Source organism: Chlamydotis macqueenii, chromosome 8 (assembly GCF_036417535.1).
Source record: "Chlamydotis macqueenii isolate bChlMac1 chromosome 8, bChlMac1.mat, whole genome shotgun sequence".
NCBI classification, from domain to species: domain Eukaryota; kingdom Metazoa; phylum Chordata; class Aves; order Otidiformes; family Otididae; genus Chlamydotis; species Chlamydotis macqueenii.
This window is the reverse complement of record NC_141563.1, coordinates 36,247,715-36,274,610: the sequence shown is the minus strand read 5'-3', so window position 1 is coordinate 36,274,610 and position 26,896 is coordinate 36,247,715. Positions and strand designations below refer to the sequence as shown.

Sequence of the window (26,896 nt, the reverse complement as noted above, 5' to 3'; positions counted from 1 at the left end):
GCCTGCAGTCAGGCCTTGGGTACACGCACAAACATAGCTATATATTTTCATATGTTTTTATATATGCGTATGTAAATGCCTGCCTATATGTGTGCATGGGCACGATTTAAATACGTAAACACGGTTTTAAAGAGCCCCCACCCCTCAGTCACTGCCATTTTGCAGGCTACTTCTGAAAAAACCCTGTTTTCACCCCAAAAATTGAGGCCCAAGCACCTCCTTGTCTGACAAAGGTGCCTTCTCAGGATCTGCATCATCCACCCTTCTGCTAATCAGCACCACAAAGGGCACATCTTTTTCTTTTTTTTTAGAGCAGTATTTTTTAAGCCTTAGATTTTTGGGGGGCCCCATTTTTGAACAGCCTTTTTGGGGGAGATTTCACACAACCCATCAGATTTTCTTTAGATATCTCCCATCTCAGCCTATCAGCTCTTCTTCTCATTTTCAGTCTAATACAGATTTATATATTTTTTAACCAATGTCTTGATGAATTTTATATCATTTAGATCTTACTGATCAGAGACCAAGAAGGCCTCCTAATTAAAACAGGAGGCTTAAGTAACTAAATACTCCAAGTGAAAATGCTGTTAAGGTGCTACATTTACTGTCTTGCTCTGCTCTAGGTCTCTGAAACGCAATAGTAAGGGACAAATTGTTGCCAAAATGTCTTAATTTGGGAAAACCGTGAATTGCTGCACGGCATTCGTGACCGCTTTAAAGAGGCAATATTGATCCTGGCCAAGGTACAGCACCCGTATTGTGTGAGCTGTTGTATGATTTTAACCTCCTGGCCCGGTCACAATTTGTGAGCAGCAATCGAACTCACTATTTCTGGGCTTATTTCGAGGAACGCAAACAGAAAATGATCAGGAGGCCCTTTCACTTTACCCTCCTGTACTGTAAATCCTTTGGCTGTCCTCAAGAAGCAAAAAAAAAAAAAAAAAAAAACCCTAGGAGTTTTAATACAAGCATACATCTTGGTACAGCAGCTGCTAATGTAGACAGCTTTGTGCCTACAATAAATACACAAATACACATCTGATTTAACTTGTCCAAACAAGTTAAGTTACCATCTTCTGTTTCAAGTAATTTATGGCTATCTTTATGTGCACCACACAGGTCCCACCCAACCCTGCGCTACAGCAACAGAGGTGTCCATAATATATTTAAGACTTTGTAGACAGAAAGAATTTCCATTTAACATACACGGATTTGTTGCTGCTTGTCCAGCATTTACAGAGAAGTTACTCTGGACTGTGTTTAAAGCAAGAAGGTAGAGCGTTGTTTTCCCCACAAGCACAAAACATATCTGAATATGTTAATTTGAGCTTTTTAATGTATATACAAATGTTTTAGACCAGTCACAATTTCATTGAGTATATACTGTATTTACAAAAATTACAATAATTTAGTCAAACAGTAAACCTGAACATTGATAACCTCTGTCACTACCAGATATGACAAGAATTTTTTTTTTTAGTTAACTATTTTGATATACATACATCCTAATACTTTCATGCATCCATAAAAACATTAGGGATGGAAGTAATCAAAGCTTAAGTGGGGTAAGGTTTCTTTTGGTAGATAAAGTTTAATGATGGATTTGTATTTTGTGAAGGTATGAGTATCCAGAGTTATGTGCCGTGACAAACTCGATACAAAGCTAACGTAGTTGTCATCATTAAAAAAGTACGTTATAGTAATGAGATCCTTTTTATTATATAGGCATAGGTCACAATATCTACAAATGTGAATGAGAAACAATAAACCAACAAATCACAGGAACATGATTCACATTCCAGTTATCTCTTTAAATAAGACAAGCACATACTGGATCAAAACAGTAATAAATAACATCCAGTTTGTTACTATTATCTTAAGGTCTTTTATATAAAAGGAGACCTATGTGTTGGTTTCACATTTTCAGTTAATGGTAGGAAATAATGGACCGATACAACAAAAGGATGACTTTTATACAGAAAGCAATGTACTTTGACACACTGTCTTTGCAGTAAAAGTTTTGCCACTTGAAAATGTGAGTGCAATGACAAGTGGATTGTCTTTAAAAACCACCGGCTTTAAAGACTCGCTCCAGATGGCAACCTATTCCTTAAGCAGTAAACACAAATGATTTCTTGCCCATCTTCTGAAAACATCTGCCCTTTCAAATCGCAAATACAGATACAACACCTTGGTAAATAAACTGCTAGCTTTAGTTATTCTATAAAAGGAGAACGCCAGAATTTGGGGTGAAGAGTGTAACTTGCTTTTTAACTAGGAAAGATGCTTCAGCTTTAGCATCAGAGACATTTTCTTGTGATATTATTGCTTTGGTCCAATATAAACTTTTAAGATAATCAATTTGCACTGTATTTACCTCAAAAAATCAGACCGATCCAAGATGGCAGCTTGTACACCATGGTCTGAAAAGTGAAGTCGCAACAGGTTGTGTTCTACCAAGAGCCTCTGCTGAGTGCTCTGGAGCTGGTAAAGGCATAGAGGTGACACAAGTGGGCTGGAAAAAGTCTTCAGAATCCTCAGGAGGGGAAGTGTTACCTACAGACTGCGAAGTTTCTAACACTTTGCAGCAGAATTTTAGTTTGTTGATATTTCTTCGTCTGATGGTTTCAAGTTATTGATGAGACACCAATGGGAAATGCAGTACATGCTCATTCCTCACTTCTACAAATGTGAACTCACCCTTCTCCCCAGTTCCCTATTTCCCCAGAACTGCTGTTTAACAAAACAAAGTGCTGTTCAATTACTTGTTTGCTTTAAAAGACACTTGCTCCGTAACACTGAGGAACTTTTCACTGCCGGAGTGTGAGGTGAAGTACAATATGAACGTGTAAAGCAGCAGTGAGCTGCCACAGTGATCTAACCCAGGACTCAGCTTCGTCTCCATTCAGGCATACTATACTATATGAGCAATTAAGCAGCAAATGGTGATGGTTAGAAGTGTGCCTAAACCATATCTGAGCACTTAAATTTGATAATAAAGTTTGATCCAAACCGAGAAAGAAAGTACATCGACGTTTGGGCTTCACCACCAGTTACTGAACTCAATGGAAGTGTTGCAGTATCACCTATCACAAAAAAAAAAAAGTAGGAAATTCACCAGCTACACTGTGTCGGAAACATAACAATTCCACCTTTTCCCAGAATGCGTTCTCTCTTGCCCCACTTGAATCCAAAGAAAAATGTAAAAGTTAAAAGAAACTGTAACCCCGTGGCTCTTACATGGAAAGCCAGGTGGCTAGAGTTCCTCGGAGCTCAGGATTCTTGATACAAGGATAAGGAAACCTTTCTCTTGTTCCTCATGATAAGTATTAGGCTCTTAGTTTTCTGAAACTTCTGAATTTCCGGCCAGAGCTTGGTTGATCTGTGACATTTGTGACAAGAGACTATATAAGCACTAGCACAGGTCTGTAGTGGAGACTGAGAAGGTATCTAATACAAGGGTTTTTGTCCTTGGTTTTCAAATTCTGACCAGGCATCGTTTAGCTCCATAAATATCATCTTTGCATATTGTTCATACGGCTGCCCAGTAGCCTGGAATAAAAACAGAAAGAGGGCTATCACATCTACCAAACCAGACTACAAAAAGTTGACATTTGAGCAGCTAGATTCTCAAGCAGTTATCGTTCACTTTCCACAAATGGTTTTCATTTATTCCTTAACAAGAACAAGCTACTATTGAGGGCTGCTTACGTTGTTTACAGCTTAAGAATTTCGTGGCTCTTCTGCTCCTCAGAGCTGATAACCCCTCAAAGAACTGCAGTCCCAAGGGCAAAAAAATGTAACCTGGACTTTGTAAGAGGCACTGAAGGGAAAGAGCTGCCTCCTGACACAGTTCCTTGATAAAACCAATTTTCCTGCAAGCCTCTGGGCAGCCCACATCTTCTCAGGCCTTGCCCACTGCCCTGAAACTCTCAGGGCCTTCATCTCCTCCAAAGTGGAAGCCTCAGCATCACCACAGGGTTACCCAGAGGGCATCGTTGCACTCTGGTTGGCAAGTGTAAGCAGCAGGACCACAAGCCACAAGCTGGGTAATCAGATAACCTGATTCTTTCATTTTAGAAGTTTGATTTTACGACCCCTGTCCTTTCACACACCTTTATCACACCCTCATCTCTTTTAGCAGGCACAATACCCTGGACTGGTGCTCACCACCAGTATGGCTTAGAGTCAAAGTGAGGGTGACGAAAGCTGAAGATCTGAATCTCTGGTTCTTGGAGCAGCATGTACCAGGCATGGTCTTGGGGCTGGGAGTGGTTAGAGTTCTCATCTTTCAGAAACTGGCAAAAATGTCAAACTACTACTTTCTCCAAAGCTGTTTGCACCAATAAATTAAGCAATCACATCCAGCACTTTATATTTAAGAGAACAGTGACAATTTCTGAACGATGTGAAACTATCAAAACCTTACCTTGTCGGGATGCACGACGAGCACTGCCCGCCGGTAGACCTTCTTCACTTGCTCTGGCGTGACAAGATCTGCCATACTAACGGGTTTCCACTTGGTCTCCCCTGCCCACAAGACTGTATGCATCGTGGACAGCAGGGCTCTTATATTTCTCTCCTTCCCTTCAATCCATTCCAGGACCTGGAGGGAAGAACGTGAGTCTCATTTTATGCCTTACATTAGATATTCCAGTAGGAAAAAGTTTCTTCATTTGAATAGCAATGAGTTCAAGGAGCATCTTGCATTTCTTTCCAAGCTTTAGAAAACCTTTGGAAGGTATTTGTCAGTCTCTACTTTCTCATCAATTTTTATGTCACTGCTTGAAAGTTAAGACACACCTTGAGCAACATCCCTGCTAAGTAAGCTTGAGTAGAACTCTGCTGTGGATGCGTATCTTTTGTGCACGTCTAGAGTTAAGTCTTCTAAAGACTCATGTTGAAGGTTGGCTTCAATACAAATCTTTTTAAGCTCTAAGTCAGAAGCCTCAATTCTCTCCATGTGCCTATTTGCTACCTGCAATCCAGCAGCCAAATAAAGCAATAGGTAGTCCACTTGCCTAGACGAGGTAGTCCCCCTTAGTGGTTGCCATCTTAGCCTGTGGCTGGGGAAGGGGAGGAGGAAAGGGAAGTAAATGTGAAACCTAAAGCATAAACAGATTTAACGGTTTCAGGCTAAAGAAGTGACTCAATGAAATAAGTGCATTTTGCATCAGAGCAAAGGGAATTGTATGGGGAAGGGCGAATCAGCTGGGTGCTCCAGTTTGCTGGGGGCGGGGGAAATGCTGCACACAGTAAGTGATGCCAGATGAATCGCTGAGGTTGTACAGCTTATGAATTGGGAACAGTATTGCCCTCTTCATGGCCTGACAGCTGTCCGGCTTGGTTACAAGGGCTGATGTCCATGTCCAGTGTGGCTGCTGGCACATGCCTTCCAACGGTTAAAACCCTTCCACAAGATAAAAAAATAATTTTAAAATGTTTTCACTCGTTCTGTTTTCTAGAAGTTTGTTTGGGCTTTTCCTCTCAGTTCTGTGTCCTTCTGTAATTATAATTCGTGATCTCATATTTCAAATGTAGAGCAGGACAGACCGGATTTCCTTCCCTTTATAATAGATCTGTAGCTTGGCAATTTATTGAGGAGAGATGAGAGAATTCCAAAGCAGGCAAGATTAATGAGACAGAGGATTAGTTCAATTAGCTGTGCCTGCTAATCAGCACTGGAGTGATGTGGAAGACCAGCAGCCCTGACAGTAACACCGAGCAAAGCCACTGTTTGCCACAGGCTGGTTTAGGACAAAAATGTAACCTTGGAGTCTTAAATCTGTTCCAAAGGATGTTCACATCTCCAGGGAAGGCAAGAGAATTCATTATATGAACAAACAGCAGGAAGTTCTCAATTTCTGCCCCAAGGCAATCTCATCATGGGGAGAGCATCCCTCATTTCACCAAGACCTCAGTTTGGGAGAAGGACTGGTGGGGATGGCCACTGCTCTTTTATCTGGTTTATTTGTAAGAAGCGATTTCAGAATGGACTTTTTACAAACTTACCACTTTTTCTACGCAGTATCTCTCATTTTGACCAGATAGTGGAAAGCAAGCATGAGGGGTAGGTAACACACAGTCCTTGGGGCCCAGCAACGCTGTGGAGGCTGCTGCTGCTGAAACAGGAGGACAGCTTCTGGCACTAAATGATCTGAAAGATTTGCTCAGCTGCCTCGCATGCAGGACGGCTGGTGGCTTACTGCACCTTCCACCTTTCAGTGCTTCAAGCAGCCTCCATATGATGAGAACCAAAGACACGTTGGATGACTCTAAGAGCATAAACACGAATATTGCTTACTTTTAGTTTTTCAGGGTCCATCTCCTTAGCCATTTCTTCTTTTCTCATCTCAGCTATTGTTTTGGGGCCCTTCTTGTCTTTGTGAGCGTTAAAGCCTTGACCAGATAATAGATCTTCGAAATCTGCAGACACTTTTGGTTTTGAATCTTGAAAAACAAAGAGATTGGAAGCTGTTATCACAATGCAGGTTTATTTAACACTGCTCTTCTACCCAAGCCACTTCCCACACTATAACAATCTCCCAGTGCTAATGAGCGTGCATGTTCTCACAGAGAGGTATCATTTTACTTTTGAATTATTATTATTATTGAAGGCCATTTGGAATACAGGTTTTCCTAAATATTAGCACACTTTAGAGTCTAGGACAGGACAACTAGTGTTGAGCTTTATTTATCATCAAACCATCAGTATGACTTACTTGCTTAGACCCTAACCTGTCAAGGTGTTTGAGCTTTAAAGCGATATTAGAAGGAGCCAACCTCTTAGATGCCGAACTCCAAAAAAGCTTACCAACGTTAGCTGGTCCTTTTCCACGCTCGCCTTGTGCTCCCGGCATTGCTGAGAAACTCACGTTGTAATTGGGCTTGTTCTGGGGAGAGGCGTGAGGCATGCTTGGCTGGGCTTTGCCTTGTGCCTGCTGCCAGCCATAGCCAGCTCCTTGCTGCCAACCGCCGCCACCCATGGGCTGGGGAGAGGGTTTCTGCGGTGAGGGGGGGAATCCTCCACCCATGCCGGTCGGCGTGGTTGGTTTACTGGCAAACGAAGGGCCACCTACAGAGTACGGGGAAAAGAGTGACAGTGGGCATTAGGAAACAGGATGCTGACTTGCCTTCCAAAAAGGGAACCTACACAAAATCCCCCAGGCAGCTGACTTTTATTTTCAGCTCTGCCACAAACTTAATTTTTGCAAAGTCCTCCAACTTTTCTGTGACGGCTCTGTAAGCTGCTTGAACGGCAGCACCTGCCTTTGAAGATCGCATGAGGAGGAGCAGCACGTTGGGGAAGCACGGGGAAAGCTACGTGCAGCTAACTGGAGACCACAGCTGCTGCGCGTGATGGTGGCAACGTCAAGTCAATGGATGTTGAGATAGTGCCTCCTTATGCTGCGCTGATGTAACACCGTCCCACAGGGCTGGGTGTTTCAGCACCTTTAGGAGATGCTCCTCTGGCTTAGTTTGTGGCGGGGGGTATGCAGTGTTAGTGTTTTATTATTTGAGACTAACATCCACGCTCCACTTTGAGCTCTGAAACATGTCATGGAAACTGATGAACTGCTTTTGACTTAGTCATGAACAACAAAAATGCGGTTCAATGTCCCGTGGATGCCAAGTCAGTTGTTTTTGAACTCCATAGCTTTGCTACAGAGTACATATTTTAAAAGCACCTAGACGGCTCTGACATGGGTCTTGGCATGCTTTTTATTTTGCTCCTGCAGAGCAGCTAGTGATCCAGCAGAGGGAACTGGGAAACCTAATTCCAGAACCATGCTGGTAGTGACGCAAAGGCGAAAACAAGCATCGGATAAAACCACAATGGCTTGAAAGAGCTGAGGGCAGTGACAAAGGGAGGAAAAATCCGTTTACCAGAGGCAGAGAAGCCAACATGCTGAGTTTTAAGGAAAACTTAAATAATTTGTCAGAACTGGCTTTTTAACAGTGGAGTCAAGGGCTTGTTGATCATTTTCTGAGATAAAACAAGGAGAAAAGCCTTGTCTAAGCAGTCAAGCACACAGTCCTTTGTAGCCAGGTGCAAAAGAAAATGGGTTGGAACTCCACCTTGAGACACTACTGCAAATTAGAGGCAGATTAGTGAGGTTCCACAGGTTTCCTCACAAAGGACCAAAACGAGTCAAATCTAGAAGGAAACAATTCCTCAAGGACCTCAGTAGCTTTGAAGAGCCAAAGTCTCCTCCCAGGCACTGCTCCAAGGTCTGTAGCAACAGTTCTTCAGTCAGAGTTAAACACAGAGCATCCTTAGCCAGAGACTGCATAGACTAACGAGACAGAGGTTACGCTTTGCAATCCATATAGCCTACCGAGGTCCCAGCAAGTTGTGAGTGAGGGGTTTTTTTTTGATGGAGGATCAATAGAAACACAAATTTGTGAGAATCAGGCAAAAGGGAAAGCTTGAAAGCAGCACTGGCAGGCTGAGAGGACCAATAGAGCTCTGTCACATACCAGACCATTCATCCTATTTCTCTAAAACAGAGCTGGTTGGTTGTTTTTAAATAAGGGATGCAAACCTGCTAAACTTGCTCCAAGACTCCCCAGATCAGCAAATGGATCCAGTGTTTGGGGTTTAGGCTGATGAGTGGGAGTGCTATGGAGGGATCCTGTAGGACTGGTGGCAGCCGACTTACTTCCCATTCCTAGGCCACCTTAAAGGAAAAAAATATGTATATTTAAAAGAAAAAAGTAACTCCGTTTTTATCCCTCGAGTGCAGCTCTTACCCAGTGCTCAGGCACATGATGTTAGAAGAGTGGTGTTAAAATTAAGCGTACTATTGTCAGGTTCCTAAGCAGTCTCAACTCGGCATTGGCCCAGACTAGTTGCACACCCACTCACAATTAAGCTCAGCAACAAGAATGTTCCCTAGACTGCAGTGACAGCGTAATTATGACAAATTGATATATTTTAAGAACGAGAAGCTTTCAGGAAGCACATACAGGTAGGCTCTCCCACGATTAGAATCACACTACGTGGCATCCCAGGAACACATTCTCTTGGGTCTACCCCGGAATGAAACACAACCATGCACACCCTCACCGAGCACCTGTCCCACTGCAGGCCCTGGTTTCTTGAGGAAGCCCAGATTTTGGAACAAGAGGAGTCTGGTAGTCTCTAGCCAGATCCTCACTGTCCAAACTTAGTCCCAACTAAGATTTTGTTGTATTAGTCAAAGTGCTAAGCAGCAGAAAGAGGGAACCCAGTGTCTGCAGTCACTGGGAGCATCTTCCATCTGCCTCTCCTCTCTCAAGGCTCCTTAAGGGTTTTTGGGTTTTTTTTTTGTTAAATGTCCTGAATTTTTGTGATACATACCTGGTTTGTTGGGCCAGTCCCAACCACTGGAAACATCCGGTTGTATGGAAACTGTTGGTGTGCTAGAAGCTAAGCAGAATGATTATGTATAAATATCTCAGAGTAGTAAAGCAAAACCAACATGATCCAGTATCTAAGAAGAGCAGGGGGCAAGGAGCAGGAGAGACAGCATTGTGTCCACCTACTATTTGCTAATTAGAAGTGAACTTCTCCCGCACCATGGGCATTACAAATTTAAGGTTTATTTCTGCTCTCATCTATACAGAGGTAAGTTGGTAAGGACATGGATTTACAGCATTCATTTTGTGCTGGCTTTGGTCAGAGGCTTTACATACTTATTTCTAAAAACCTTACCACCAGAATAACACATGGGGTTTAGTGTTTCTGAACACATCTCAACCCAAAGAAATATTCTGCATGCAAAGGGCAAGGATGGAGAAAACAAATACAGCGAACGAGCCCACACAGAGCTAAATCACAAAGAACACCCACAGTCCTTCCTTTAACCCTCTATCAAATAAAGTCCGTACATCTATGCAGTTCACCCTGCCGGCATTTCATTATCCGTAGACGCTAGCACTGCAATTTAATACCTCATCATGCTGGGATACTATTTAAATTCCTTTCATTAGTGCAGCCAGCTCCAAGCATGACCCAACCGCCTTATTCACGGAGTTAATATCCAATACCCGCGTTTGGCAACGCGAGGATGCAAGCAGTGCCAGCAGCACACTAGATCCCTGCTTTGTCATTTTGGCTTTCCAGCGAGACTGTTGCACCCAAGGGACATGTGTTAGATGATCAGACACAAACAAATTTGTGTCTGAATGTGTTTCAGAGGAGGTTACAACATTAAGTTCTGGCACAGGGGGAGAAGGGGACAACTAAGGGACATTTCAAACAAAGAGAAGAAAAAAGTCCAAAAAAGAAAAAAATTCCTTCTCTTCAAATAAGTGTCAAATTCAACAGTGAATTTGGCCAGGGTTGCTATCAGATCTAAAGCAAGCTGATGCCTGTAACTACAATCACCAAAGGACGTGTGCTTTCTCTAGCAGGCTTAATGTGCCATGCTCTATTTAGCTCAATTAATGGCAGTTTGGTTCAAACGAGACCTCATAACCACAGGAATACGCAGGCAGACATTCCTCACGGTCTCTTCTTTCATGTATACAAATAGCTTATTACTTAAGTATCAGACTTGAGAAAAACTCGTCTCATCCTACCACACTTCAAATTATGAATATGCTTCAAGTCTGGAGACAAAAAGCTCTTTCCCGTTTAGTGGGGTTTCTGTGGTTTAGAGTCATTTCATGGTAAGCAGCGGTCTGCACTTAATAGCCCCATCGCTATTTAAAAGCGGCATTTCACGTTTGTTTAAATACACTAGAAGAGCCTCGCTTTCTTACCCATGTGAAAGGGATCGCTGTGCACAGTTGGCGAAGGACTTCTTGTCGCTTGAAGGAAAGGATCACCAGGGACGGCTGATGAACCAAGAAAGGAACCCAGGAGGTCTGGGCCGGTTTGCTTAGGGCTGCTTCCAAAAGGATCAAAGGCAGTGGCTGTAAAAACATATTTGGGAAAACTAAATCATTACAATGAACGTGCTTCAGGGAGAAGACACTGGTGCATGGAGAAAATCTGATTCCTGCAGATACCAAATAGGAGACAGTATGCGACTGTGGGAGATGAGCTGGAAAGCATCAGCACCCTCCCAAATTCTAGGGGACCTAGAGAGCCACATGACTGGGTCGTGGCAACACACTTGTTGATCCCATCTGTCTTTTCCAAAGACAGGGGCTGAATTTAGGAGCAGTCAAAGCCAGTATTTAGACTTAGACACTTGAGATGCAGTTTCAACTTGTCCACAACTGCCAATACATAAATGGATGGTGAGGGACAGCCTGGAGCTTGGAGTTAGTGCCCTGGCACACATCCTGCTTCCTCTCAAGGTGATTTTAGGCTGTCAAAGGTTATACGTGTCGAGGGTAAAAGGACTGTCTTTTAGAAACAGCTGTAGAAAATAACTGGTGTCTTTCCTACACAGAATCACTTGCCACAAAATTCCAGTTCATTCTCAAATTCTCTTTTTGATCCATTTGTTTAGCCTACTATCTTTCACGTAAAAAACCAAACCCGACCAACACAAGAAACCTCTGTGAAGTCACTCAAATTCTTACTTGCCAGCAATTTTAAGGTAAAGAGTGTCTTGAACAGAGATGCAATATATACTGCTGTAAGAAAGACACAATCCTGCAATACCATGCATTGTGTTAATGATGCTACTCGTTACTTATGTTACTCATTGCTTAGGATACTTCATAAATTACTAGTCTTCACTTATCTTGCAAGATCTTATTCTTGCTTCCTTGGCTTGGACAATTTATCTGTGTCATACTTTTCTTTTCTCTTTCAAACACCAATCTGGACCTGCAAAGCTCGACAACAACATCCAGACATCTTTTCCCGATCCCATTGCTGCACCTCTGCCTTGTGAGGCGCGTGTTTGCACAGCCTTCCCACCACCCACGCCGACCAAGCGTACAACAGCCATAGCGAGATGAACCTCCTCCATATACAAGTGGCCCAATTTCTTCCACCAAAACTTGATTTATTTTCCTCTCTCCTTCCTCCAGTCCTCAGCCTCCTCCTCTTCCCTCCCTTCCTAAGTCTTGGTGCAAGGAGATTATAACTGCTCCTGTCCCTTTAGCTTCAAAAACCACCGTAGACAAATCTGGTGTTTGAGTGTACCAGCAGACAAACCTCCCCAAACCCCTAGGTTTTTTTATTCTAGCTGAGAAAGGACTCCTCTAGAAGAGTCTTCAGAAATTGGCTGCATGGCTGGCCTGTGGTAGGTGCTCCCGGTGCCAGCCCCATCATCTCCCAGGCCTGCGCCTCCTTAACCGAGTGAAAAAATGCCGTTTCTGCACAAGAAAGTTAGCAGGCGTTGCAAATGCTTTAAGTTATTAGTTGCTGAGAAAATGTTAAGTAAGCAAACTGTACTCTTTGAATCAGGTACACGCTGACAATGTCAGCTCTCAAACTGTAACATAAAGGATTAGGCCAAACCAAACACGGGAGACCTGCTGTCAGATCCGGCCACTTGTTTGCATTTTGCCTTTGGCAAAACTGACCGGCTATTCCAGAGGCCCTCGGTGAACCTGAGCAACTTGGATGGGGCTCTTCATCTTGTTCACTTAACCCTCCAAAAGATCCCTCTTTCTAATATCTACTCAACCGCTCCTCCTGCCAGCCTGATCTCAATCTGTCTTTAAAGAAACAAAAGAGCTTCCGTATTGTCTATCTCGTCTGCAGAAAGACCAGAAACACCAGAACTGTGGAGTCATATTTCATAGTCTAGGATCAGCATCATAGTTCCAAACCCACTAAAGTTAAAAGAGAAATTAAATTCAAACTGCTACGAGTTTACCCAAAACCTAAGAGGCTTTAAAAGAAAAAAAATAATAATACATGTTCTCCTCATATGCATTATTGGACACATAGTTAAGAGCAAAACTGATGACCTCCAGTGGCTGTCAATGTAAGGAGCTAGCCAAACACTTGGGTGAGCTCCAGTTGAGACTTTAGAGAACAAACTAGATCCTCTGGTCTGTGTTCTTGACTGGGAAGATGCACCAGCTCCTCTCTCAGAGTAGAGGAGCTGGGTGGCCTCTTGGGATCCCTCGCAGTTCTTAATTTTCATGAAATGAGTGTAACCCAAGAGGAATCCAACAGCCCAGCAGCAGATCACCCCGGTGGGATTCTCAAAGCACATGCCCCCAAGTGAGGTGCCAGGCACAGCCACCATTACCTTCTCCAACCCTTGGGGACGGGGACGGGGATGCTGAAGCCGCAGAACGCCGAGGAGTTGACTGCACGGATCCAGGTCCCCCAACATGGAAGACCTCCTCAGCTGCGGGCTGTCCGCTTTGACTCTGGGAACTTGGCCCGCCAACCCCAAACAAATCATTCAGCAAGTCCGAGTTGGAGGGGGCAGCAGTGGGCTGCGAGGGAAAGCTCTTGCTCATAGGGCTACCATCCAGGCCCAGCAGGTCCACGTCTTCAGGCGGAGGTGGGACCGGAGGCTCTTGCTGCTTTTTGCTGTGTTTTGGTGTCCCGTGAGGCTTGTCACCACTGGCATTACTGTGCTGACTGGAAAGGGACAAGAGTTCGTCATCTGACTGTTCGCTTTCCTCATGCACCAACGCTGCTCGATCCTCTGAGGTGGGGTGAGAGCTACTTTTGTCAGATTTCTGATCTAAATGATGGTTAAAAATAAAATTAGGTAGCTGTTAGTTTTGTCATCGCAAAGGTCCCGTAAAAATCAGCTTACATGCAGAACAAAAAGCTACTGAGAATATCACAGCAAGGTTGTAAAATAAGAGTCTTTTGCAAAAGATTAACTTGAAGACTTTACTGGTCTGTACTGTAAGGAGCCAGCTTTATGGATCAGGAAACACAGAGAGAGGTTAACTGACCCTCCTCAAGCCTGGAAAGCCAGCAAGCGCAAGGCCCACAGATGCAAAGTGAATGAGTTTCTGGGTGAGGACCAAGCATCCAGGATGATCTCCAGCCATGCCTCAACACCCAGGCAAAAGCAGGGTCGTTGTAAAGGAGCAGGGACATAAACCACCCTCCCAGCTGTGCCCAAGGATCAATTCCACTGGGCTCCTACCTCGCATGGTGCTAATGCCAGAGGAGGAACGCTGCGTTCAGCAGCGCCAGGAGATTTTCAAGGTGTCCGGCACTACTAAATGGTCCCTCAAACCCTCTCAGTGCTATGTTCCCATAGTACTTTATATATAAAGTGCAACATTAAGAAAAAGTAGCCTAAATTGTGGGCAAAGGTGGCACTGGAACGATGTCAATAATTATCATATATGGCACAAGCAGGCAATGTTTGAAGAGGACGTTGTGGGAAATTAATTCCCACTCAGTTGCAACACAAGGGTGTGACCAGCAATGTGCCATGATCTAACGGGAAAGACATGTTGCAATCAGATCCTCCAGCCTGACTCTGTGCTCCAGGGAGGAGGGGGGAAAAAAAAAATTGTTTATCTTCTTTGAAGCAGATTTTCCTTTGAAGACCAAGCCTGCATACCTTGCCAGCTGAGAGATGAGAAGAACGCGCTCTGCCCAACATTTCTTATGTTATCCTGGGGTGAATCGGTGGGACCTCTACCTGCAGCACGGAGCACCGAATAAATCAATAAAAGCAAGCACAACCAAGTTCAGCAGGCAGGTAAGCATGCCCATGACGTGAGCAAACCTGCGCCGCTCTTACCTGCCAAAGCAAGGGTGTCCTGATGCTCCTGGTGAGAGGAGAAGAGAATGGTTGGATTGATGTCCTTCGTCGTGAAGTTCTCCCACGGGGGAGTTAATTCGGTTTGCCTATCCGTAGATTGTATTTCTATCTCCAGTATAACGTGAAAGAGCTGAGGATATTTGTCTGGAGAGTCGCAGGCATCCAGTTCAGGCCTGAATGGGGACAAGAGTTGTACAGTTTAAAAGGAAAGGATACTTCTGCAAAGCTATATGAAGCCTTTCCATACATGCAGGCACACTAACTTTTCATCTGTGAATATTCTCCTTCAGCCTTCTTCAGGCTTTTATGCCTCAGGTTTGATGAACGTTCGGTTTAAAATACTCACTTGGTGAATTTTAGTGTGGTTGTCCCCAGGGCTATGAATCCGGTATGAAATTGAATTTGGAATATTTGTGTGTTGGTCATCTGCAAAAACACAGAGCACCAGGCTGAACAAGTGCTTAAATCCATGACATTAAAATATTTGTTCATAGCACGTGCAGACAGTTAAGTCTACCTTAGACTATAGACTACCTTATAGACTGATCATAACTGCTACGTAGACTAATTCATTCTGCTTGTTCTACAGAAAGCAGAGCTTTTCCTTCTCATACCCAAATATTTCCATCTGCCTTAAACCCTGCCGCTCCCTCCATACAGCACATTGCTTCCCAGCGTTCAGGAATATCCTTCATCCCCTGCTTGTCTTTATTTCTGGGATCTACTCGACACTTTAGCAGTTAAACGAAACCAATATCTGTTTCCACTGAATAAATCTGTAGCCCAGGAAAATATGAGACCATTCCGCTTGCAGTAGAGGCTCCAGTAAAGCGTCATCTATACAGCAAACAGCACCAGTAACAATTTAAGAAGGGAAAAAATTTCATTGGTTGCTCTGCAACTTGAATACTGAGGTTTCGAACATGTCTTCCGGAAAATTATCAAGATCAATGGATAAAGTGACCACTCTCAGCTGGTTGTGGGAGTCCAGGAGCTGTTCTGCCTGAGCAGCCACGCAGCACCCATCTGCAGGGAGCAAATGAGGTGGTACTCAAAGCACGGGGGACAAAACTGGGTTCTTCCCTCCCTTTCTGTGCTTTAAGTCACTACAGTTTAAACAGGTTATTTTGCCGAGTGAAACCCACTGAGGATGGTAGAACAACTGGCCCAGGTTGCCCAGAGAGGTGGTGGATGCCCCATCCCTGGAACCATTCAAGGACGGGGCTCTGAGCAACCTGATCCGGTTGGAGATGTCCCTGCTCCTTGCAGGGGGGTTGGGCTGGGTGGGCTTTAACGGTCCCTTCCCACCCAAAACGTTCTGTGATTCTATGAAATACAGTTATTTGTTTTCATTTGGCACTGCTCAAATTTGCATTATGTCTACTATCAAGTAATGAAACTTTCTACATCACCAGTGTCATGTGCATTCTTCGACCCCATATTTAGCCATCTCTTAGTTAGCTACATTGCCTCCACCGTGCAAGAGAAGTTAAACAAACTCCTACTTTTGCTTGAAGGCGTCCCCCAATGGTTGATCTCATATGGTAGACAGAAACAACAACATCTCCATGGACAGTGGCTCCCAGTGGAATTAGGACTTTCCCTTCTTGCACACGGTATTCTCTTTGAGGGAAAGAGAAGGAAAGCCACGGTTAAGCTCCCTTCCACAATGCCACAATTACCACCCACCAACAATGTCAACATGAACGCTACCATCTCGTTCATGCCAAGCAAAGAGAAGGTGCATTCAGCGCTCTGCGTAATGTTAGGCTTAGCTGAAACATTTCACAGGGGGAACCAACACAGCACTGGACTATCTCTGTGAAGGTATCCCACCGCATGACACCTTCAGGCAGTTTATGTCAACACTAGGCACCAACTTTTAGTTAATAATTGCGCTCCATCGTTTATCAGGCAGCCTGGCAATGACTGCAGCACAGATATTAACCGACAGCAAAACGAAAGCCTCCTCGCGTTAAGCTCCTAGGGATGGTAGGAGGTCACAGCAACTCACTTCATTCTTTCGTACTCCTGCGAAGTGGTAAGGATTCTGGTTTCTCCACTCAAAATGTCGCAGAAAGGCCGGCACCCGTTTCGTTGCTTGTTGAAACAGGGGACTGGACTGAGGGTGACTGACTTGATAGTCAGTGGTTTGCAGTGAGGAACGACGGGCTTGTCTGCTATTAGATCACAAATGTATCCTATGTACCTGCAGACAGAGAAAGCTGTTACTGAAATCTCCATCCCAGGCTACCAATTTTCACCCTGAACTTGAAATCAACCTTGAAATCCAGTGAAACTGCAATTCTTCCACAGTTCCAGGACTGGGCGTTTCCATGTACTCCAGCATCCCGGCAGCTGGCACAAAACCTACCCTTCTATTTCTGCTTAATTGCAAGAACTGGAGCTCAAGAGGAAGGGAGTTGGCCTTTAGCTCTGCGCTGAAGATCACTTCTCCTCATCTTTTAGGACAGAAAGTGCTGAGCAATGGTTTTTCTGGTTTACCAGTAGAAGTTTGCCTTCTATTTTACATGCACATAGCAGATGGGTTTGGACTAGATGACCTTTGAAGGTCCCTTCCAACCCTAACCATTCCATGATTCTATGATTCTGATTCTATGAATTAGTTTATTAGTCATGTACTGAAGGACTATTACTAGTATGTACGTAACACTACCTCTTTGGGTTGCTCTGACAGGGAGTTTTTCCCCTGCTTAAGGGAAATTCTAAAAAGACATTTTCACAGTGTAAACTCCTGAACGGATGAAGCTGACGCAGGGAGAGATTCACCCAGGCCCTGCTAACTACAGCTTTGTCAGCTTTCCCGAACCAGTGAGTACAGCTATTGTAGTATTTGATTTTGTTCCTCCATTACTGTTACATCAACGTGAGTAAAATGGAAGTGGCCATAAACACCAGTTAAGCCCTGTCAAAGCTGAGCGCCACGACTAATGCATGAGTACGGCCGGGGCAGTTTTTGTTGTGAGGAATTTACTCGCTTGTGTAGCGTTTAGCCAGGATACTCTACCTCCTGTGAGATGGCCACAGTACAATGCCAGGTCTCTTTGTGTTCAGCAGCTGCACAGCAGGGCCTGGGTTAGAGAAGAGGTGACAGAAACAGAACATCGCACTGACCAGGACCGCTGAGGCCGCACGGCCGTCCTGTCGAGGAAAGAGTTCGGGGGAGAAAAACATATCAGTGCCACACACATCCTTTAAATTTCATCAGAACAGTCTCCACTCTTCCTCAAATCATATAAAATAATTTCTCCAGAAAGATTAGGAATGCAACTGCATGAGAATGAGGAATTTCCAGTGCTGCGTCACTGGCCTGGATCAAAGCTAAGACAATACCCAGTAAGCAGCCAAAGCTGAGGACGGTTTAGACTTGTTTTGAAAGGCCAGAAGTACATTTTGTCTACAAATGTTGGTGTTTCACGGCCGCTCCCAAGCTGTAATATTATAATTATTTCAAACATAGGCCTGGAACTGACCGCAGGGGTCAGTACACCCGTCCCAAAGCTGCAGGCAGTCTTCTAATAGAGATTTAACCTAGAAGAGTTCACAAACAAACAAAAAAAAACCCCAGCCCAAGGCTCCCTCACCCAAACAGCTCCACAGCCCTCAACCTAGATTGCTCCTGAGAAAGTACACATTTTATTTCAGGTGATGACAAAGGGAAGCGTGCTTGCTGAGTCAGACTGATACAAAAAGAACAAAAACACAGAAAGAGCAGGAGAGAATCAAAGCATCCCAATGCCCTGGGTCCCTGCTCCACCCAGGAACATGTGAGGTGATGAGCCACACGGACCATACCCAAACCAAACAAAAGAAAAAACCCTTCCACCAGCCTCCACCGAAATCAAGTCTGATGCCTGCTTAGTTTTGGATGCACGTTCATGGCGCAGCGATGGGCATGAGAGCCTGCTCAGCGCTACCGAGTGCCATGCTGTCCAGCTCCTCACCCAGCCCAGAGGGTGACAGAAGGTCCCAGAAGTCAAGGCTCATTCACAAGGAAGGAGTGGGAAACCTACTGCCCTATCAGGCAAGGCGTCACCCTCAGCGTCTGAAACTTTGGTTAAAAGTTACACAAGCTCCTTGCAATTACTTATTTTAGGCTCTGCAGCCATATGGATTGGCCATAGCAGAGCTGACCCAGACCCCAGTAACCTGCTAAACCCTAGAACGTGCTCAAGGTTAACATGCTATTTGCTTTTTTAAGGTTTAACCTGAGCCAATTGCTCTGAAAAGATCCCTCAGGTTCATATAAACTAAGTGGGCTTCTGCAGACTTACTAGAAAGTGTTCAAAAGGACACCCTGTCCTTTACAACATTATCCTGATAAGCATTGCTCAAAGGACAGTAAAGGAATTTGACTCTTGAGCTAGATTTCCAGGACCAGAGGCATCAAGTGCATCTTCACCTGTGTTGGAATGGAATTTATATCCCGCAGATGCTGGCTGTGCTACGCAAGGCAGAAATGCCAGACTCCTAGGGAAGGTCTATGCGGTTTGGGACCAGTCATTTCTCCCGTTCCTTCCAGTCTATGCTGATCTGGGCTGGCAGCCTCCCGGGTTTAATTTAGGCTCCAGGAGCAAACCAGAACTCTCCTCTTGTGCGTTACTGTCAATGTTAAAGGTTGTATGTGGTAAATTACAAGTCAGTCATACAGAATGACACCATGCTCTACCTACGCGTTGCCCAGCACTGAATAACCCTTACGGGGGATTTCACAACCATTTCAGCTGTCACGCCCAAAGAGGAGCGGAAGGCAACTGGGCTTCTTCAGCCAGGCCTGACAAGTCGTGACCACAGGAGACTTCAACAATCTCAGTTTCACAGTTCAACAGAATTCCCAGCTGTGTGTTTTCTCCCCAACTTCCACCAGTAACCTTCCATCTAGAGGCTGCATTTTGTCCTGCGACTACTTACAATAAAACCCAAAGCCATAGCAGGCTGACAGCCTCGGGGGAAGTTCAAACCTTTTTCCTACTCATTATCTCTAGTAGTTCACCACTAGAATGTCTTGCTTTGCATTCCTGCTTCTCACTCAGTGTTAGGTCTTCCAGCTTAGCTACATAGCTGGACATGGAAGATGATGTCCCTTTCTACGGGTGGCCATTTTATGACACTTCTTTTTCTTTTAGGAATTGTCACCATCCTTGCACACAGACTCCAAACACACAACGTTGCAATATGACTTCTGACCCATAGGTCTAAAAACCTGCTGACTTCCTGGTGCACTTACCATGCAGTGGATGACACACACGTTTTTGGGGTTCTGCTGTAGCCAGTTGTGCATGTTCTTACAGACCGCGTAGAGGTTGTGCAGACTGGGTGCTTGTCGTACCGGCCAGCTACATTCAGATACCTACAGGAACCGCACGGTGAACAAAAGGCAGCTTCATAAGAGCACTAAGCAAGGCTTAATTTACAGCTTTACAAATGCTTCCTGCCAGGAAACTTACTTCTCTTTTACAACCTAGAGTGATGTGCGTGAAACCTACTCCATCTCCTCTCATGCATAATTCTGCTCCATGACTTTCATGAATTATGAGGAAACAACCAAAAAAGAATTCTCATTTAAATAACATAATGTTGATGTATTGTCACTGTCTATACATTTACAAATATTTACATTCCAAGTCAGATTTTCTTGAGTGGCCTTTCATAACACTCCAGTCTCACAGCAGCACATTAATTTCTCCTGTGTCTAAAGCCTTTGTACAACTTGTCCCTAAAAACCACGGCTCCAATTTTCAAACGATTCTGAGCATCTGTTGTTCTCAGTCATTTTGTGTCATAGGATTTTCAAGCCCTGTTTGACAAATATTAGACTGATGAAAGGGAAACTTCTGTTAAACAACAACAAAACAATCATATCTGAGTAAGTATAGTTAAGATACAAGCCAGAAAAATTAATGACTTCTCAGAGCTGAAAACCCACAAATCCTCAAGTACGTCTAGTTACTATTCATTGATGTACTGGTTCTGAGTCATGACACTCCTCTCAAGAAGAGTCCTTGCAGTCTCAAACAGCACATCAAATAGCCTTCTACAGACATCTCTGTTTCATCTGGTTTTAATTGAAATGTCTTTTTTAAAAGGCATTTCTGGCTAGAAGTTTAAAGGAGAACCATCATCAGGCTCGTGCTCAGACAAAGAATTGGTTCTCTCTCTGGGCTGACTGGATCCTGCTTAACGAGAACTGGTGAAAGTTTGCCCAGATGTTCTTAAATAGCCCTATGATTCCCATATGTGACTGTCTCATCCCTCAGAGGAAGGAAGTGCTCCAAGTTCCATAAAACTCGCGTTTAAGGTTCTCTCTTACCTACACCTGCACAACATCTCATAGCAGAAACAGGAATCCCGACTCAAACTGGAGAACGTCCAAGCTGTGTTTTGTCTCACGCAATGGCTCCAGTGACACCCAGAGGATACGGGAACAGAGCAAGCAGGCGGCGCTGCCCAACCCAGCGGGCCCATCCCGCTGCCAGCCTTTCTGAGCCGGTGGGCTCTGCTTAACCTTTGGGAGGTTTTTGTCTAATCTAGTATCTAATCAGATATTTCTCCAATCACTTTTTAGGCTCATGAAAGTTTTTGGTCATCACAATATCCAGAATTTCAGCTGCTCACCAAGTGCAGAAGAGCAGTTCTGCATTGTAGAAGCCACCCAACAAGTCAATCTGTGCTCAAGCTTTGGAAGGCAGCGAATGACTATTCCCTATTTTTGTTATTATCCCCATCCCTCATCTTCTCCTCTCTCAAGAGCTACAGTTTATTCCATTGCTCTTGCTGTATACACTTGGCTTTCCTTTATCTCTACCTTTTCTGTGCATTTTCAAGAAGGATCGAGGGGGCAGAAAACACCCAAAATTTCGCTGTGTGGTAACCTCCAGCGCAGGAACAGCCAATGTGAGCTTTCTGTTCCACAGACCTGGCCGTGTTTGCACTGAATTGCAGCGGGATCACAAACATTGATTCAATTCTTTAATAGACCCAGAGTACTGATGCCATAAATGACATATATTATTTTATATCATCCATTATTTTATATTATGATGCTGATTATTTTGTTATTTTATATCAAGCAAAAGTCTTCTCTGCCCAACCAGGCTTCTGGAGGCACAAGATCCACTTCCCATTCGACCACTAAAACCCAATTCAGATTCCAAGAGGCAGTTAAAATTACTATGACCAGCGACCATTTCACTGATGATCTGAACAGACCTCACAACAACACACTGTCAAGCATCTAGAAGAGCCACTTCCCAAGTAAATAATATACATTTCCCAACAGCTCAAAATTATATATTTACTTCGCCTATAATTATACATCTGCCTGCTGGTTTGCAATAAGGAAATTAAATAACCACTATGTAGCTTTTCACTTATTTCAATAAATCTCACCACTGCTCACGAAAGGCAACCTTACAGAAAAGTGACAGAGATTCTTCTGGGGCTTTGGCAATAAGCAGCCCGCGCTTGTTTTACTTTAGCAGTAGGGCAGCAACAGCCAAGAATGTGACCCATCAGGGACTTTGAAGTTTAGTTTTGTTTAACGTTATATTTGAGTTACATGTTTTCAAACCGCTCGGGCTTCCCTGAGCAGCCGGGAGCTCTCCTCTCCAGCCGGGGAGACGAGGCGAGGGGGAGAGCAGAGCACAGCCAGATTTCCGCAGCAGGTTTCGGTGTTTGTAGTCCCCTCTTCTCCTCAACGCACTGGGCACTTGGGGCTTTGTGCCCCACACAGCCACGTCAGGGCAGGAAAATGGCCCGGCAGAACATTAACTGTCATCTCCCTCCTGTGCCACTACGCAGCAAAGTGGGCTACTTTGATCTTAGGGGAAAAAAAGAGTTTTAAAGAAGAGAGGAATTCAAAAGCCTTTCACTTCAAAGAAGAAGTGTGTGTCTCAAAACTTCAGCTCATCTGGCATCCTCATCCAGTCCAGAAAATACTCTTGACATGATTTCACCTCCTTGATAGCTCATTAGTATTTTCTCCAATATATGTGAAGTTCAACTTCATCTCTAGAATTGTTTCATGTTTCATCTGATCTCACGTATTGTGACCTGCACATTTCATTTGCCTGAAAAGTACTTGGAGTCGGTATTTCCTAGCCCATAGTCTGAAAGCAAAATATTTAATAAAAGACGCGTCATTTCTTCCTGTGTGTGTCAAGGCAATAGCTTACAAAGCACCTCATCATGCTTCAAGATAGCTACAAAGCCATCTGTCAAGCTGTTGGGTAGGGTAGGAGATGAAGCACAGGGGATGGAGGAGTTATGGCCAGGGCAAGCAATACACCAACAGAGAAACATTTAGCAGGGCCTGCTGTGATAGGACGAGGGGTAATGGTTTTAAAACAGGAGGAGGTAGATTCAGACTGGATATAAGGAAAAAAAAATTTACAGTGAGGGTGGTGGAGCACTGGCCCAGGTTGCCCAGAGAGGCGGTGGGTGCCCCATCCCTGGAACCATTCCAGGCCAGGTTGGCCGGGGCTCTGAGCAACCTGATCTGGTTGGAGATGTCCCTGCTCCTGGCAGGGGGGTTGGACTGGATGGCCTTCAAAAGTCCTTTCCGACCCAAACCAATCCATGATTCTATGATTCTAGATGTTTAGTGCTGGGCTTTCAAAAGAGGATCTCTCTTTCTCCTCCCAATAACAGCAACAGTGATGCACCACAACCACGTGAGACTGAAGATTCTGAGTGCTTGAAGTCTTTTAATTAGTCTTTCTCATTCACTTACTCATCTTTGAAGTCATGGCTGGTAACTGATTGCCACTGAGAAATGTGCTTCAAGTGTGAGTGAGTGATTTCTGGTGATCAGAGCAATTGTTGAGGATAGATTCAGCCATACCTCAAATTAAAATGAAATGAGCCTTATGTGCATGAGATTGACCCTGACCAAAGTTTAAGCCTGGCAACTGCTGTTGCCTTTTTTGTTGAAGACAACAACAAAATAATAATTTAAGAAAAAAAAAAAAAATCATCACTCCCTTGTGAGAGAGGGAAAGAACAGGAAGTTTTCTACAAGATTAGATTTAATCTTGCGTTTCAACAGCAGTATTTCATAGAGATTTCCTCTAAAAGCCATTAATGAACCAGAGCCTTGCAATGCTCCCGTATGCTGGTCTCATTTTAGAGAAGAAAACCAGGGCAGAGAGTGGAGGTGGGTTTTTAAAGTCATACACCAGTGGAAGAACCAAAATACCCCTTAGATCCAGTTTCCAGTCCTGTGCTTTGCCTGCTAAGGGCTCCTCCTTGATTCACGCACAACATGAAAATAATCTACCTTCTTTTATTGGTAATTTCTTTCAAAATGCTTTCATTTTACTCCTTATTTCTCTGGAAACAGCTATGTAGGAGCCAAGAGCAGCACAGGCTCAACGTAGCGCAACGCCACGTCCTCTCACAGGCTCCTAACACCAGCATTATGCCCTGAACCTTCCAGCTCTTTAATCCCCGTGGTCCCAGGCATCGGCTAAACTTCAGAAACCACCACAGCAGCTTCGAAACATCTACAATTCCTTTTTCACCTTCTAACATTCTGCCACACTCAGGATAGATGGAAACAGGACCTGGTGCCCCTTTTCCCAAGAAGTTTCCCCCCCTGCTCTTGTTGATGTCTCAGAAGACACTCACCCGGTTGTGGAACTTAGCACTGCGATAATACTTGGGTGACAAGTTGAAGACCGTGTAGTGGTCAGGATGCCTGGAATCCAAAAATGTCCGTACATCTTCAATGTGGTTCCTGAATCCCAGTTCAACACCTTCAGCCGGAAAAGACATCACTAGAAATGGAAGAAGAAGCCAGGCTGAGCGTGCACCATAACGGGTTTATGGCCTTCTGAACCTTGGGGTACAAGTTTTATTTAATTGATAAGCAGTACTTACCGATTATTCTTGAGGTAATGTATGAAATATCTAGCTCCCCCTTGGTGTAACTAAAAGAAGACAAAGTAGGAGACAGACATTATGCAGGCGTTTGCGGAAGACAGCACATTAGAGGAACCAGAAGAGTGTTTTCCTACAAAAATCTGCTTATGACACAAGGAAAGAATGATCTTAAACCCGATTCTTTGTACTTTGTCCGTATGCCTTAAGAGGAGGGTGCAAATAGCTTCCTGCAGACAGTGACCCAGCCTTCCCTTCTACACAGGCAATTAACGGGATGCAGAAGCTTGCAAAAATGGTCCCTTTTCCCTTTGGTCATTAATTTTCAGTGCCAGTTTTCAGGAGAAATCTCGAGCAGTTTGCCACTTTGCAGATCCCTCAAAGCCTCCGAGGCCTTGCATGCATTACATTTCTTTAATTTATCGTAGCCTCGTATCGCTCAGAGGCAGGCAGAGTGCCAAGCACAGGGGACAACCCCAGCAGAGGTAACCAAAGCAAAGTCACCTCAGCTTTTCCTTCAGCTCAAAAAGTGGCTTTAGTGAAGGGAACAGTTACATCAGCAAGAACATTCTCTTGCACAGCAAAGAGAAGGCTTACAACATGAGCCAATTCTCTGTGACAATATATTTCAGTGGTGGCTGAGTAAGAGGACCCCACAGAGGTCAGTGAAGAAATCGGAGACCACGTGCTCCACTTTCACTGGGGGGAGCCTTTTCCAGATTTGAGGACGTGGATGCTCACTTTTCACCAAGCTTAGATTTTTTTTTACTTTGGTTTTCCTGCTTCCGTGAGGCCAAATACCAATTATGAGCCAGAATAAAAAAAAGGCACTTGTGATTTTCACCTCCTTCCTCCACTACGTTAGCTGGAAGTTGTGCGGTGCGGGTTAAGACAGCAGCTCAGACCGGCACTTTGCAGCTCGTGATTTTACCTGCATTAGGAACTTCAGCTGTACTGTACCTGGCAACAGACTGCATGACCTTTGAAGACGTATCTTTCAGGGTATCCTTCAGGTTATCCTTCAAATTGCTGAAGAGTCTCCCTGCTCCTCCTTTCACCATATCTAGCAAGCCTCCCCCGTAGCTGGACTCCATGTCTGGTGATGAGGCACCTTCAAGTACAACAAAACCAAAGCCCACCTTAGTTATTTGGAATGAATCCGCAGAGACAACAAACCCACTGATCTATTCAGACTGAACGTATCCACGTGCGCTGCTGCGTGTCGAGCGTAGGGGAAAAGTAGTTTTAAAGTCATTGTCTTCCAGAGATTAGAGATTCTTGCTGGCTGGGCTCAGAAACCATGGCTGACTCTCAGCGTTGTAGGTAGGTTGACTGTTTAGTATCGGTGCAGCATGGACAACCACCATACAAGCTCCCTCGCCCCTCAACCCAACCCAAAGCAAGACCAGCTCTTCAGCACGCAGCTAATTTGCTGATCATAACAAAGACCAAAACAACAGCCACCGCCACGGGGGTGAGAAAAAGGCACTAGTACAAGCGACAGCTCTTCAGCCGAACTGTCACAGCTGCCAGTTTGGCTCAGGCTAGACAACTGAACATTGTCTTACGACTGTCCATTTCTATGGATACAGGAGAAGTCATCAGAGTGATTTTTAAGTCACTTAACCGTCCAGTTAGACTCGCCTGAGTAGAAGAAGATAAAAGTTTGGGGTTTGGTGAGAAAAGAAGAAAGTTCAGAAATTAAAGTTTTCAGCTGAGAATGAGAACCTTTTTGGATATTTAGATTAGATATTAGGAAGTTTTTTTTTACACTGAGGGTAGTAGAACACTGGCCCAGGTTGCCCAGAGAGGCGGTGGGTGCCCCATCCCTGGAAACATTCCAGGCCAGGTTGACCGGGGCTCTGGGCAACCTGATCTGGTTGGAGATGTCCCTGCTCCTTGCAGGGGGGTTGGACTGGATGGGCGTTGAAGGTCCCTTCCAACCCTAATTATTCTATGATTCTATATTTGTATGTTTACAGCCTTAGCACAGGTCTCAGCAAACTGCCAAGGCTAACGCAGAACAGGGCTGACCTCCTCGGCAAGCTTTTCCTTCACAGCTTGAGATGTCATGGAGCTCCAAAGTCAATAGGAGACTAACATAGAGCAAGAGCCATTGAAAGCGTTATTTTGGTGGACTGGGATACAGCCTCACGCCTCAAGTGTTGGCATTTTGCAATTATAACAGAATAACTATTCCACTGTCTTAACCAAGAATCGATTTGTTGCAGCCTTCCTTGTTATAGCAGTGCTATGTTAATAGCGTCAGTCATTCTCAGAAACATATAATAAATTGGACACAGACTTGAGTAAATGTGGGTTTGTGTTATTGCAGAAATGAGTCGTTAGAC

The 26,896-nt window shown here is 44.4% G+C and overlaps 1 protein-coding gene across 2 annotated transcripts in view; it reads right to left on the bottom strand.

Annotated features, from left to right (window-relative positions):
- Positions 1-1,314: 1,314 nt before the first annotated feature.
- The window catches only part of DNAJC6 (DnaJ heat shock protein family (Hsp40) member C6), a 44,829-nt gene continuing 19,247 nt past the window's right edge, over positions 1,315-26,896 (bottom strand). For both annotated transcript variants that reach the window (XM_086753163.1, XM_086753162.1), the window contains 18 exons: positions 25,506-25,656; positions 24,546-24,595; positions 24,294-24,442; positions 19,894-20,016; positions 17,674-17,807; positions 16,660-16,854; positions 16,151-16,268; positions 14,992-15,071; positions 14,625-14,818; positions 14,442-14,522; positions 13,152-13,598; positions 10,750-10,902; positions 9,344-9,412; positions 8,547-8,681; positions 6,815-7,075; positions 6,305-6,450; positions 4,430-4,606; positions 1,315-3,552 (listed from right to left, as the gene is read on the bottom strand). In XM_086753163.1, the coding sequence (XP_086609289.1) occupies positions 3,451-3,552; positions 4,430-4,606; positions 6,305-6,450; positions 6,815-7,075; positions 8,547-8,681; positions 9,344-9,412; positions 10,750-10,902; positions 13,152-13,598; positions 14,442-14,522; positions 14,625-14,818; positions 14,992-15,071; positions 16,151-16,268; positions 16,660-16,854; positions 17,674-17,807; positions 19,894-20,016; positions 24,294-24,442; positions 24,546-24,595; positions 25,506-25,656 (2,765 nt within the window). In that variant the 3' untranslated portion in view covers positions 1,315-3,450. The remainder of the gene's footprint in view (positions 3,553-4,429; positions 4,607-6,304; positions 6,451-6,814; positions 7,076-8,546; positions 8,682-9,343; positions 9,413-10,749; positions 10,903-13,151; positions 13,599-14,441; positions 14,523-14,624; positions 14,819-14,991; positions 15,072-16,150; positions 16,269-16,659; positions 16,855-17,673; positions 17,808-19,893; positions 20,017-24,293; positions 24,443-24,545; positions 24,596-25,505; positions 25,657-26,896) is intronic.